General features: G+C 36.1%; 1 protein-coding gene across 3 annotated transcripts in view; it reads right to left on the reverse strand.

Annotated features, from left to right (window-relative positions):
- Positions 1-3543: 3543 nt before the first annotated feature.
- Positions 3544-15365, reverse strand: part of MKX (mohawk homeobox) — a 60880-nt gene continuing 49058 nt past the window's right edge. The window contains exons 6-7 of one of the 3 annotated variants that reach the window (XM_034402582.2): positions 9083-9116; positions 3544-7278 (exon numbers count right to left, since the gene is read on the reverse strand). In XM_034402582.2, the coding sequence (XP_034258473.1) occupies positions 7089-7278; positions 9083-9116 (224 nt within the window). In that variant the 3' untranslated portion in view covers positions 3544-7088. The remainder of the gene's footprint in view (positions 7279-9082; positions 9117-15365) is intronic. The other 2 variants (XM_087892908.1, XM_087892909.1) reach the window with 2 other exon arrangements.

Here is a 15365-nt window from a genome sequence, read left to right on the forward strand (position 1 = left end):
AGATGTGAACTCTTTAGACAATGACATCTTGAGTAAAGTTTCTGAGTTATTCTTGATCACATTAAACACTTGCAGACATATATCTTCTGAGCATCTGCTGGGATAATAATTTTATTGCGCTGAACATAAGAGGAGGGTTTTTGTTTTCGCAGACTAAGTCTGCTATTTAAATGATGTTCTCTGGAAAGAAGACAGTCTATCAACAAAGAGCACTGATAACAACTATTTAGGTAGTTATAAATAAAACTTTGCAGAAGATTGATACCCAGCTTAAAAGAACCTGTGCAACATTAGCAGATGTCCAAAAAATGGCAGAGGAAAAAAACCCCAAGGTGTTGGGATCCTATCCAAAAAACAGGATGGAAAATAAAATTATCTGAAAAAAGATCCAAAAAGACAAATGAATGAGCTCATCCATTATGGAACCAGACCTCAATAGCTTAAAAATTCAGGTGCACTGATTTATAGCTATATTGAGCTAGGCCTGACATCTATTGCCAATAACTTAATCCATTGCCAATTGACCAAGTTGATATGACAGTTACATTAAAAGAATTTGAGGAGGGGAGACTAAAAATTGAGATGTGGAAAATCTGTCAGTTTGTGTATCCATGGCCTTTCCCCCTTCCCCACTTCCTTAATTAATGCTAATCACTATCAATTAGTGATTGATAATAGAATCTGGAAACGTCAGCTCTGCCTTCATCCCAAATTTCATCTGTCCCAAATTATATTCAGTAGTCATTACTGATTTGATAAAATTGTCTCACCTGAATGATTTTATGAGAATGATGACTGTTCCCGATTCTCCTGACCTCTTGTCCTGATTTAATTGACACCCAAAGCACTGCTATCAATGACAATTAACTGAATGCAAACATAGCATTTTCTCTGTAGATGTTTTGGTTTCTTTGTCAAGCAGGCTTTCTGGGACATGCATGGATCTTTCAGGAAATTAGCCTCCCTTTAGAAAAGTGAGTGACCATAGATAGAACACTTTCAATAAATATAGATATATCTCTGATTTTTCCATTACAAGTATTTTGTGACCTCTATAATGGATCCCTAAAAAAAAAAAAAAAAAAAAAAGGAACAGTAGCCCTATTTGGTAAGCCAGAAAGAGACAAAGGAAGTGGAAATGAAGATAGAATTTTAAGATTCTTTGCCTTGAAACCTCAACTTCATGGAAGATGTTGAGAACACTAGATATGCTACACAGTGTTCTTGAACCATTATTCTTCTAAACTTGCCACGTCTCTCCTGAAGCAAGGTAATTTGGGGTGCAGTTGGGTCAGTGCAGTTCAGTAATAGCTTTTTTGAACAGTGGATGATGAAACTGAACTGGCAGTGAACTTCTGAAAGCAAACCAGGTGTTGTTGAGCCAGGACCAAAAACATGAAAGATCAGAATATGATGCACATGTGCTTTCAATGCTTTTAAAGCAGCCCAAAGGTTTGACACAATATTTCTGTATCGTAACATCAACTGTTCTTATCTTTTAAACACTTGAGCATAATTCTGAAATAATTTTACTCCACATGTCTTAGGGTTTTGGAAATATAAAGAATCTCTATGTAGAAATTATAGAAACTACTTGTTGCTATAAGCAAGCTCATTTCTATTACCTGCTAACATTAATTCCCTAAACACTTCTTTATGAACGTCTGGGCTATCAGCCCAAACCTAATTAAGTGTGCTTAAATCCTATGAAATCAGCGGTCTTTTGCATGCTTAATTTGATTGCTGTTTGATTGTATCTCCAATATTGAGAAACAAGCTAAGCAGAACGTGCATTTGAAATCAACAACTTTTGGAATCAAAATTTGTTTCCAAACTGGCATGAGGGATTTTTAAAAAGTTGCTTATGTTATTAAAATGGCCATTTCTGTTGAAGCAAAGACCAGCAAATTTGCCGATAAATAACCAAAACTCAGTTCTGAGCATACTTCTGATGCCTAAATTTATGACAATAGAAGGATTAAACTCAAGGAAAAGAGGGAAAAAATCACACAAATGTTTAGATTTACTTTTCATTGCCTAGAAATCATTTGGCAGTATCCAATCTGTTCATCTAAGTGGAAGTTCAGAAATGTCCAGACATAGTTGTCTTCAGGCACAGAAAAGAATGAAACAACACAACATCAATTCTTTCTCTGTATTTTATACTTGAAGGACCATCTCCACCTGGTTATTTCTGCCATCCAATTGATCCGGGTGGACATTCTCCAAATCCCATGCTATCTGAGGGCCTCCAAAAAGTATGCCTTTTCTGCCTTAGTCTTTATCTCTATCTCTATCTCTATCATCTCTATCTCTATCTCTATCTCTTTTTTAAAAAAAATTTTTTATTGAAATTTATTATAATACAATACAATACAATCAATCAGACAGTGTTATTTTTCTACACAGGTTAGATAGATTCTTCTTTTACATTTCATTGTAATATAACGTAATTTACATATGCATCTTAAAATTTATATCAATTTTTATCTATTCTTTATTCTATTATCAATCCACCTGTACCGATCATCCCACACCATATAATATTCTGAGTCTTCTTTCTCATTTAATTCTAACATTAATTTGTTCATTTCAGCCCATTCTAGAACCTTCTGAATAATGTGTTCCTCTGGTGGTGTGTCCTTTCCTTTCCAGTATTGAGCATAGGCTATTCTTGCTGCAGTGAGTATATGTATGATTAAATATCTCCCCCCCTCCCAGTATTTCGTCTCTAGTATTTCCAGGAGAAATGTTTCAGGTATCAATTCATTTTTTTCATTGGTTGAGTCTTGCAGCCAATTTTGAATTTTTCTCCAATACTTCATCGCTTCGGGACAGGACCACCACATGTGAAAGAAGGTACCTTGGTGACATCCACACTTCCAACATTTGGGGCTTACATTTGGATAGATTTTTGCTAATCTCGCGGGTGCTAGGTGCCATCTGTATAGCATTTTATATTGGCTTTCTTTGTATATTGCCGCTTTTGTTAAATTATAGTTTCTATTCCAAATAATCTAGAAACTATAGAAGCTCTACCTTTATCTCTATTGTTCTTCTGGGGATTAGGATGGCCCGACCTTACTGACCATAGTTTGCATTTGCTCCTGAAATCCAGAATTAATACTCTTAGTTGTGCTTCTCTACTGAATTAAATTTGAAGATGCTATAAACTTGGCTGGTGTCAATATTTAGTTATACCACAAAATTAGGGTATTCAAAAGAAAAGTTGTAACAATGGGGGCAATTTCAGTTGGTCTCATAGACCTTCTATATTCGTATTCAGGCCATCATAGAGAAGATGTCAAGATCCCCAGGTGACTATGCCCGAGAATAGACAGTCTTGTCATGAGTCTGTAAACATGAGTATATTTTTTTTATCCCCTCTCTTCAAAAAGGAACCACGAGATCCACACCAGCCTTATTTTGTATAGTAACATTTATTCTTTGGGTTGTTCCTTCCACATATTAGTAATTTTGTTGATACTGTTATTCACTTGAATTTTTTAAACAAAACAAAACTGAAAACATCTTACAGAAAAGTTTGGCAACACAATTTATTTTCACAAAATAGTTAATAGCAGAATAATTTACAATAGTATGAACTAAAGCGAAGCGCTTACTCTCTGTTTTTATTTTAAAAACTCACATTGTTATGAGGAAATCCAGTAGGTTGGTTGTCAAGGCCATAAATGTGGGGAAATCTCTTTTGCATAATGATGTAAGTCATTCAAAAGTAAACTTCTGCTGTTCATACAGTCATAACATACAGTATATTTCCTGCTTTTTTCATGTCAATGAAAACACTCCCTAAAAAAGTAAATATATATATATATTTGTGTACAAAATATATATATTTTTCATATCAAATCACTTTAACTATACAGTTTAGAAATAACCATCATCACAAAATGCTATGATACATCAAGATGCATTCTACAAGTTACATCAAGGCAGATACCTGCTACTTTATATTAGTGCAATTGGAACTGGCTACACTTGAAGATCAACCTGCATACCTGAAAGTTAGCTTCATCAAGGGTTGGTTCCCCTGTCCCTCTTGCATTTCTAGGAACTTCCCTCTACGTAGAGGGAACGCAATGGGGGTAAATCTTCTGTAGCCTATATCCACTGCTTCCACATGTACAGGATGGCTACATGCTTTAGAACAGGGGTCTCCAACCTTGGCAGCTTTGCTGGCTGAGGAATTCTGGGAGTTGAAGTCCACAAGTCTTAAAGTTGCCAAGGTTGGAGACCCCTGCTTTAGAAAGCTTCTTTTGGAAATTTTGCACAATTTAATCCCCACTTATCTTCCCCATATAAGGAACCCTACATAATGCCCTCCGCGCTCATGAAATTAGAAGTGGTCGATTTAGAGATGTGATAGGTTTTGTTTAAAACAGAAAGATTTGAATTATCCACAAGGTTACCTAACCTTCCCAATGGAGTTTAGGATTAAGACCGAAACCTGGTTGATTTTGCAATCCACTTTAGATTTAATACTGAAATCTGGCTTACTTTGATTGGTTATACTGCAAAGAGTCCAGAAAACTAGCAATACAGTCTTAAAAGAATTCTGTGCAGACTATATGAACATGTAAAGGTCTTAATTCATTCTTATCTGCTCTTCTGCTGGGAGTTCTGTAAACAAAGAACACCTTGTGGATATATAAACCTGACAGTATCAGGTAAAAGTAGGCAACATTCTGGTGGATATTGAACATTTCAGGGAGTCTAAGGACCTCAGTGTTGAAGGGGTCACAACATAATTGCCACATGATGGAACCATGCCCTGACCATCAAATGGTCAGGGCAGAATAGGAGGGAAGGGCTGTCCCTTGTTCTTTTCGATGGGATATTTCTATATTAGGAATTATATTACCATTTTCATGTTTTTTACATTTGGAAGGGGTGGGAAGGATGCTTTGCATTTTTGGCAATTATGGTCAAGAGGGATTTAAATACTGCCCAAAAAGATTTAAAGACTGCATGGGGTACATGTCACCCACTCCTTGTAGAGAGAGAATTCCATTCCAGGACCCAGATTGTTGGGGGCAATATGCTGACTCTGTAAACCGCTTAGAGAGGGCTGTAAAACACTGTGAAGCGGTATATAAGTCTAGGTGTTATTGCTATTGCTATCAGGTGAGACATGAGGAATTATACAGCGATTCTGCCTTGTCCATATCAGCTAACATATACTGATTTTTCCTTTTTTCCCTTTCATTGGCTATAACTGGGCTGGGGAGAAAAACAAGATTGGAGGTTAAATGATATTTTCTCAAAACTAGGTTTACAATTTAGTCTGGATATTGTTATTCAAATGTAACATTCAAGCAATTAAAGGAAAATAAGCTTGGTTTCAACCTTGCTAAACTAAATTCTAGCAATCAACTTTTTTCTCTAATTTTCTTTTACCACTCAATATAAACTATTTGGGGCTTTACTGTTGTTTACATAGGGGAGGGAACCTGATTAGAACATTTTTGGATGGTTGAAGAAAAATTTGATATACCTCCATAAAAACTATTTTATACAATTCACTTGACTCAATGGCAGTCAAATCTAGAGGTTTAAAATGTTGTTTTTAATGCCTAATTTAGCATCTATTTTAACTTTAAATTGAGTCAGTGCCACAATTGTTTGTCTGCTGTGTACCCCACATGTTTTTAATTCAGGCTTTTCACTTTATATAATATATAGATTTCATTATGCCATTTTTCCTTCATTGAAATGGGGATTGCCTTCATTTGATACATTCCATACCAAAATAAAAAACATTTTGGATGCATTAAGGCAATAACGGTTTCCGTCGTGGAAAGTTACAGAGCTCCAATGTAAATAATAAACTGAAGCATAGATTGACTTGGTACCAAAAAAAGTGAGCTGCTTTGTTTACTTACATAACAGTTTCAATAAATCTAAAGGAGACTTTAAAAGGAAGGGATCTACATTGGATTTATTGATAGCTTTGCTGCAACAAGAACAACTTAAGCTGTCAAAGGATACGTTTTCATGTAAAAAAAAATTAAGCACTATATAAAGCTAAGAAGAGGAACATTTTCATAGGTGAGATTTAATTTCTCTGTGAGCTGCTATCTTGCTCTCACACTCAACAATAATAAGAGCCAAAACAGCAGTCAGCCGGAGGAGAGGCACTGTATTTTAAAATCGTTTTGAGAGACAACAACATCCAGACTGCAAAGCACCTCAAAGAGAGGCTGCTTCACATCTTCTATAAATGTCCTTGCTGTTCGAGCTCTTCTTAAAACGAATGAAGTTTATTTCTTTTTTAAATCTGGATCTCAAGCTCTTGAAGCCATAATATTGCACTTATCAAAATAATTCTATGGGTAACAAAACATAGCAATTTGATTTCACTTGAGCAAAGCAGAGTATTGCTTGGTATCAATCAATTTTTCTTTCATGGTAAAATATAGCAATTTCACTTTAGATATTGCTGGGTCTCTAATTCAAATAAATCAAAAGTTTGAGGGCTTTTATAACATTATTAATATGCTTTCTGACGTCAGCTTCGAACGGTCAGGATGCACTTGGAACTACATGCAAGGTTAAGTGTTGGGTTATTGACATTTTGAGGCACAGATGTCTAAAGCTATGCCCACGTTGTAGCTTACTGTAAGAAAGCAAGGCACTTATTGTTATAGCAATGCAGATGGTTAATGTGCAGCTTGATTAATACAATAAAATAAGTTAATAATTTGACTTAAAAAGAAAAAAGCAGGGAATGTCCCTCCATATTTGACAAGTTATTTAAGAAACAAACTATTTAGCCTGAGAGAATATTTCTTGATCACTGTACCATAACAGAACACAATTAATTGGGAATAGCTTTTACATCACAAACAAGAAAATGAACGAGAACCACACAACCTCCTCAGGATCATTTTGCTAGTGCTTGCTGGTGAGACCTTTCCGATGAGCTACACTTATTCTTATTCGTCCTTACTGTCACAGACTACAATAGGAGCTTCAAGCCCTATTCTAGATCTTTTGTGATCTTACAAGAAAACGAACAGCATGAAAAAAAATCCACACAGAGAAAGTTAAGTAAATCACTTTTTCTCTTAAAATGGCATTGGCACCAGTGGAACTTTGACAGTCTTCACTTCTGATATGTGTGAAGATTTCTGAATGATGCAGCTGGTTGTACCCTGCAGTTTGTCCTTTCCCTGGGCAAGATTGGTTAAGGCCATTGCTGCATTGATCTCCTTCCAATACGTCTCGTCTTTGCTTGATATTTTCCTGTTCACTGCACTGGAAACAAACATCAAGAAATGTTTCCATGCTTGTTAATTATTATGATACTCATGCACTCAAACAGTGAAACAATACTTGTCTCCATTAGGCATATAAAAATCTGTTTGTTTAAAAAAGAATTTCCTACAGAATGTTCAGGAGAAGGGGAAGAATCCTGCCTGTCTCTCCTGGTGCATCTTTGGCCTGTTTTAAGAACAGAGATGGTATCTGTCCTCTTGATAGGACTGTACCTGAGTGGGGCAATAGGATTAGAAGGGAACATTCTTCCAATTAAGATTTTTTCCTAATCTATTGAAATTTCCTGTCTCACATTACGACATCCTCACTCATCCTTAACCTTCCCATTGACTTGTTCTTGTCAAGTCAATACAGGCATACAGACATAGTTCCCTCCCGCATTTGTGCACACTAACCTGGTTCACACAAGACACAATTTTACTTGGTTTATTGGATTAGCTACAATTGTTTGGGCTAATACGACACACCGAACAAATGAAAGACTTGGGGAATGCAGCACCCTCTCTGAGACTTCTCAGCACCTCAAAATTCTACTGAACCAAAGAACTGTTGACTTTCTAACATATAGCCTCAAAACCACTGTTTCTCAGGGTTAATGGGATTTAAGAATAAGAATGCCTCTCTCTCCCATTTTTATTATTTTTATAAATAACTCAAGGCAGAAACGTATCTCCTTTCTTTTCCTATTTTGCCCCAACAACTGTGTGAGATGAATTGGGCTGAGAGAGAGGGACTGGCCCAAAATCAGCCAGCTGGCTTTCCTGTCTAAGGCAGGACCAAAACTTGCAATGTTCTGGTTTCTAGATTAGTGCCTTTACCACCAGAACAACTAGCTCTCTTAGCCTGACTTCCCCAACCCCAAAACTGGTGCCAGCCCCTGTCATCCCATGAGATCCAATGGCCTTTCAATATCTGCATCTGGGTCAACAGCCTTCTCCCATTGTCCTTTCCCTATGAGTGGCTCTGTAAAGTAGCCTCTTCATTCAAACTGATGGAGACTTTTTACTGAATTGAATAAACAAGGGAAGGACTGGAGAGTAGAATTCTTGAATAGCTTAACTCAACATCTATTAAGTTTCACCTAACTTTAAGAATATTTTGCTTGTTTATTTGAAATGCTGTTAAGTGCCACCTTCTGTTTTGATTCCTCAACACAGCTTTCCAAGACTTTTTTAGAAAATAATAAGGGTCAGTAGGTGCAGCTCAGTACTTCATTTAAAAGAGTGCCATATAGAAGCTAATGAACCATCCCCATATTCCAAAAAGTTGAAGGGTAGCAAGAAGGAACTTCCCCAGTTGGCCCATAGGCTTCCAGTCCAAGCAGAAGAACGAGTCAAGTGCTAAACAGAGGAGAACACCATGTGGACAGCAGAGGCATGCAATGTTTCTCAACCTTGGCAACTTTAAGATGTCTGGACCTCATGCTGGCTGGGGAATTCTAGGAATTAAAATCCAGACATTTTAAAGTTCCCAAGATTGAGAATCACTGCCCTAAAGGCTCTTCACAGGGTAGGGATGCCAATATTTTTTTTCCTGCTGGAGTCCATGTATGGTCAATCACTTTCTTTCTTGCTTATCCACCACTTTGACAAGTTTGCCTTTTTTCCCCTTCCTAATTTTAGCTTACGAAGTGAGGGAATTGCTGCCATCAAAGTTTTCCATGTCTTCCGAGTTTGTTATCTTTCTGATGAAAACAGGATGAAGTCCATGACTTCTGCTTCCAACAATCTCTACTTATATTTGCTTTTGAACTATTCAATAAGCAAAGGAAAATTTTACTCACCTTTCACGCTTGTTAGGTCCATTCTCCAGAGTTTCTGAAAAAAATAAAGAATAATTTTTTTAATTTCCATTTTTATAACATTTTAGCACTAGTATATTTTTTAAAGCAACAGATGTTTAAAATGATTTTAGTAGGCTTATTAGAGTCCCTGGTTTAATGTTATGGACTGACTCCAGATTTACTGTAATTCACGTGGGTTTGAATCCAATCCAATGATTTCATTTGCAGCAGTGCCTCAGATAGAAAGTCCATACAGAGAGTGGTAAGGATAGCTGAGAAGATTATAGGAATCTCACTTCTGTTTAGGATACTGCTTATAAGCGCTATGTGCTTAGAGCTCAAAGCATTGTTAGAGACCCCATACACCCACTTTACGGTCTGTTTCTGTTGCTCCCCTCTGGGAGGAGGTTTTCAAGTATTTCCAGCAGGACTACCAGATTCTATAACAGTTTCGTTCCATATGCCATCCGTCTGGTAAACTCGTAAGATTAGTTTTTCCCGTCATGTGCATGTATACATTTGAATTAGACTAGGTTGTTTCTCTGTGTCATATAATATATATGAATATATGAATAATTTTGTATTTATTTATTTATTTATCTATGTATTGTATCATTTTATGTAGTGTATATTGGAGAGCTGTATGCAACGAAATTTCATTTATTGTATGCCGATTAGTGTATTCAAAGTGACAATAGAGTTAATTCTACTCTACTCTACTCTACTCTACTCTATTCTTCCATTCTATTCCATTCCATTCCATTCCATTCCATTCCATTCCATTCCATTCCATTCCATTCCATTCTATCTGATAAATGTGTATAATCATAATATTGTGAGATTAATGCACACTCCAGTGCTAATAGCAACTTTACACATGATAAACCTCATATCAAAATTGAAGAAAATAATGCAGATATCCCTGAGGTTGTTTTTTTTTTTTTTTTTTTTTACTATCCTTGTCGTCTTCTGAGCTACAGAAACAAAGTTCTCTAATGTGAAGCATATCTCAAAATTATTTTGCTACTAGTTCATTTCCCTATTCCAAATTTTAGATGGAAATATTGCATTGGATTGGATTGCATACTTTATTGGCCTAGTATGATTAGAAAAACAAGGAATTTGTCTCTGGTACAGAAACACTCAGTGTACATGCAAAGCAACAGAATTGGATTTGGACGAGGTCATCGGGGGTGGGGTGGGGGTAGATGTTTAAAAGTTGTGCTGCAGAACCTTTGGTACCACTTCAGAAAGTTCATTTAAAATATGTCTTGTAAAGCCCCACACAGCTGGGTAGGATGAAGAAACCAGGAACCACTCAGATTTCATTAGTGTATCATTCTAGCTACTTTGGCTAAATACAGATTTGTGGAACTGCAGTAGAAATGGGCTGGGGTAGAAAGAAGCAATGGAGAAGCATAGAAAGGTACAGTATTATTATTGGTATTATTATTAATAATACATCTTTCTCTACCTTACTTATTTGCTATATTATTACCTTGTATTTTCTCCAGGAGCTCAGTGAAGTAAGCTATGCACTGCTCTATGAGAAGTAACAGGTACATCTTGTTTGTCTCTAAGTAATACTGTGAATTCTGCAAAATCATGTCCATGAAAAAAGCAAGTAGTCATATTGTGAATCGTGGAATAACTTAGAAATAGAAATAGAATAACAGAGTCGGAAGGGACCTTTGAGGTCTTCTAGTCCAACCCCCTGCTTAAGCAGGAAACCTTATACCATTTCAGACATATGGTTATTTAATCTCTTCTTAAAAACTTCCAGTGTTGGAGCATTCACAACTTCTGGAGGCAAGTTGTTCCACTGATTAATTGTTCTAACTATCAGGAAATTTCTCCTTAGTTCTAGGTTGTTTCTCTCCTTGATTAGTTTCCACCCATTGCTTCTTTTTATTTTCTTTTACATGGCTGTTTGTTAGGTACAAGTAAAGATTATTAATATCATCCATTATTTATTTTCATTAGAGCTTTACCACATATGTATAATTTGAAAAGTGTTTGGATTCAGGGCCAATGTATTCCTGTCTCCTAGGTGATGGTAACAGTATTTTTTCTTCACTAGCACCAGTGTATATGTTGTCCTATGGATACCTGTGATAGGTGAGCCATTACATAATTTGTTTGTGGGCAAAATCTGTCATTTTGCTCAGTTACAACTAATCTATACAGTACTAAGAAACTTTCTTATTCTTCTTAGGGCAAATATTTCAAAAGTGGAAGGCCTGCTGAATTTAAAAAGAGAGCCATGAAAAACAAAAACAAACACAGCATGAATATTGAATCGCATGTCACATATCACGGACCACCAAAGGCACACATTTCTCTAACAGTTGATAATTCCTTGTTTCAATTCCATCTCTTCTGCTCATTTTCTAGTTAAAATACATTTAAATAAATAAATAGTTAAAATTATTTATTTATTTAAATATAATATAACCTCCCAGCTGCAATGGACTCTAGACAAAACCAACCCCAACCCATAAAACCAGATAAAACATGCAAACACACAGACAACCCAGATTAAAAGCATCTAAAAGTGACACAGATCAAACTAAATAAAACTACCAGGGCTTGCAACATTACAGTATGTTAAACCCAGGCCTGAGAAATTAATGCAAAACAATCAAAATGATTTTCTAGTTTCACTCAGTGTAGTTTGGATGCCTAGGACAAATTTGTTTCTTTCGATTTCACTCCAAACAGCACATGACATTCACTGTTTCTGCAGCAGTCCAGAAAATTGTTATAATCTGTGTTATTTGCACAATTACGTAACTGACATTTTTACGGTTTCCATCAAGTTATGCTACTTGCATAATTGTGTAAAGTGATACAAACGACATAAAAAATTTATGTCTTAATGACATACGTATTTATTGATATGTATAATTTAGTGGACAATTTTCATCCAAGATGATCTGTTAAATCAAAGTTTTACAGCAGACCCATTATCAGATATGAAGGTCCCAAGAAGCAAGACCTTCGTAATATCCTATACTAGCTGAGCAGGAGAGACATTAAAGAAATGATATTAAGTGTTAAATGTACTCCAGGTACAGGTGAGAAAGTTCAGTATGGGATAGCTAATGAAGCTGTGGAAGATTTCAAAAGGGTATTTTGCTTCATCAAAGTTAAATCTGAGTATCCCTTTCAAGTGATGGTTTCATAGAGAACTAATTGTCCCACTTCAGTTCAAATGATTAGCAATGCATTTGCCAAAGTTCTTCTTATTGAACCTAAGGGGGTCAATTGATTCTAGCTGGTGCTATGTTAATACTGCCAGGTGAAGCATGATGCTTGGGAGAAATCAAAGGAAGTTTGCTGTTGATCTACTTAGCCCTGGTGATCAACCTGTCGACCTCTGAATGTTATTGAAATGTAATTTCTAGCATCTCTCATCATTAGCTAGACTGGTTGGGGTTGCTGGATAGTGTCATACATTGCCTCCTTTTGGCATAGTTGAATTGTGTGTTCAATATAAACAATGCAGAAGTTGCTATTCAGCAAGCTACATCTCTCGTTTCTCTGCTTTCTAAATTTATTGTTCCATTTAGTAGAATCTGTCAGAAAATTTTGAAAAGTACCATTCAAAATGCGATCTTTTCTATAGGCCTGAGAATATCTTGTTCTTAAATTTTTTTAATAACATAATCTTCCATCTCATCGTTTTCTAGTACAGTAGAAGGGATTATTTTAGATCCATATTCATAAGATATGTTTATCAATTAACCACTTAATCTATTAAATAATGTTTATCGCCTACAAGAGTGCTATGAATTATATATGCAGGTAGTTTTCGAGTTATGTTCATAAGTGAGCCCTGTAATTATAAAATGCCCAGTTGCTGGATGAACAACTAGTGAAAGTGTCCCTAGTCCAGGTTATCTTTATACTTTTACTGGGTTAGTTGCTTGTTTCCAGCCACTCTCCAGTTTGATTTTCTAAAAACGCCTAGGAGCCTATTTAGAACCCCAAAAACAACGTAGCAACTATGATTAGCATCTTCTGTGTGACAAACATGCCATAAAGCTTTTAGTCTGCCTGTAACTGAAAAATGCATTCTTTTATTTAAAGACCAAAGAACAGTTTTATCTGTATCAAGTGAATGCCAATAAGTGACAGAGTTGTAAAAAATGGAAAGTGGAAAAATGTGAAATCAAATTAAAGGTTATAATGCCAAAAATATTTTCTAGAGCCAGTAAAGGATGTAGAAATGATTGCGTAGTCTCCTCAGAATGTAATATCCATTACTAATACCATGAAACCTATCATGAAGACAGTTGGATGAATTCAATTTCTTAAAAGTTGGAGGCCTTCATATTAGATTGATTTCAGAACATTGTGGAAGGCAGCCTCTTTGATAGTCATTTTTGAAAGTAGATGCCACTCATGTTTGATGAAGAAAATGATATCTTCCTAGAGACCTAGATGATGAAAGCAATTTTTCTGTTTTCTGTTAAAATCTCTCTGGATGTAGTATCTTTTTAACTTGCTTGTTTCTGAGATCCTTATTTTATTGGTGCCAGAAGATTGTGATTTTCTAGTCATCACACCTCAAAAAAGAGCTATATACTGAGCTATGTTGCAATCTAACCATGTTACAAAGATGTTCCATAATATATATTTTCTTTTCTATTGTATCCCCATGGTGTTGTGTTCATGTTGTCCTTAACTCATGAATGCAACAGTTTGAAGTCATTTTTAGTTGTAACCAGTGTTACAACAGTATTTTCCTTATTATTCTAGTTCCAGTCAAGGACAACCTCAAATTAAAATAAAATAAAAATTATTTGATTTATAACGTACCTTTTATTCAGGAACTCAAGCTGGCATACCTAATAGTCTGGAATAATACCACAGTTTCTCCATATAATTCTTTTAGTCACCCCCTCATGCTCCATACAACCACAATGCATGATAACAAGTCAGATTGCAGTCAGATACTGTATAGAATTTTGCCCCTTTCACAAACATTTCAGGAATTTAAAGAAAAACTAACCAAACTCCTGCTCTAGAATTATTTTAGAACTATTTTGAGAAGAGGTCTTAAAAAGTGGAGGAAACTATTCAAAGCACTATAGGGGAAATGTATTTGTATATTTGTGTGCTTCAAGTCAGCAGTGACTGGTGGCTGCCTGGACTAGTCTCTGAAATTTTCTTGGTGATATTTCAGAAGTGCCTTATAATTGCCTCCTTCTTAGGGCTAAGAGAAAATGAGTAGCCCAAAATTGCCCATCTGGCTTTGTGCCTAAGGTGGGACTAGAACTCCCCCACTCTCCTGGTTTCTAGCCTGGTGTCTTAACCAAGATACCAAACTGTCTCTCTACCTGATTAATTGATTAGGCATTATGTTAGATCCAATTCAGATATTACCATGCTATTTCTAGATTTCTGTTAGTAAATCCAGATTAATTCTGAAGAAATAGAAGTCTCATTATTCCACAAGGCTCTTAGAGAGAAAAGCCCTAATTAGAATTCCATAGTGGTGTTCATTGGCACCCTTCAGTCTCAAAAGACTATGGTATCATGCTCTGGAAAGAGGTCCTAAAACAGCATCTAGTGTGACTAAAAAGGCCAATTCAAGAGCGGCAATCCCTTCCATATTGAGGGCAGATACATTCTGTCCCCTGCGCAGCCCCCAGATTTTGCTGGTTCCGGGACTGCCTCTTTGCCTAGAGGCATAGTGATGTAGCTTGCTGTGTCTTTGTGCCTTTAAGTTTTAGTAACTTTACAACCCTGAGGCAGCCTCAAATGAATGTAAATAAATCCACTAACACGAAGAACTAAAATAGAGGTGAACGTGTTCAGGAACCACTTTGCTATTTATGGTTAAGACTTCAACATTCCTCTTAAAATACTTCTTATTTGAATCTTTTCAGCTCCCGTAAATCCTTTGATGAGTCAGTTGCTACATCTAGAGAAGAGAAATTCAGAAATTGCCAGTGAAATCTGGAGTATTCTGGATTTGGACAGCATTTTCCTTAATTAGTAGCCTTGTATCTTATCCCCAGATGAACATCTTTTTGGACAATTTTCATGAATTACAGAGCTATGCTTCATTTCCTTACTTCCTACTCATTGTATGAAAGATCCTTCAAAAGGGAGGAAAACGAACAGCTCAGCTGCACAGAAGGACGAGGAAGCGACTCTACATACAAAGGGTCTGTTATGTGTAAAAAGGAAAGCTAAGGAAAGAGGGGGAGAGAGAGAGAGCGAAAGGGACCTCATTTTCTGATGACTTTCCACTATATTTCCTTTAGCAAAC

This window comes from Pantherophis guttatus, chromosome 4, assembly GCF_059756535.1.
Source record: "Pantherophis guttatus breed Tessera chromosome 4, ASM5975653v1, whole genome shotgun sequence".
NCBI classification, from domain to species: Eukaryota; Metazoa; Chordata; class Lepidosauria; order Squamata; family Colubridae; genus Pantherophis; species Pantherophis guttatus.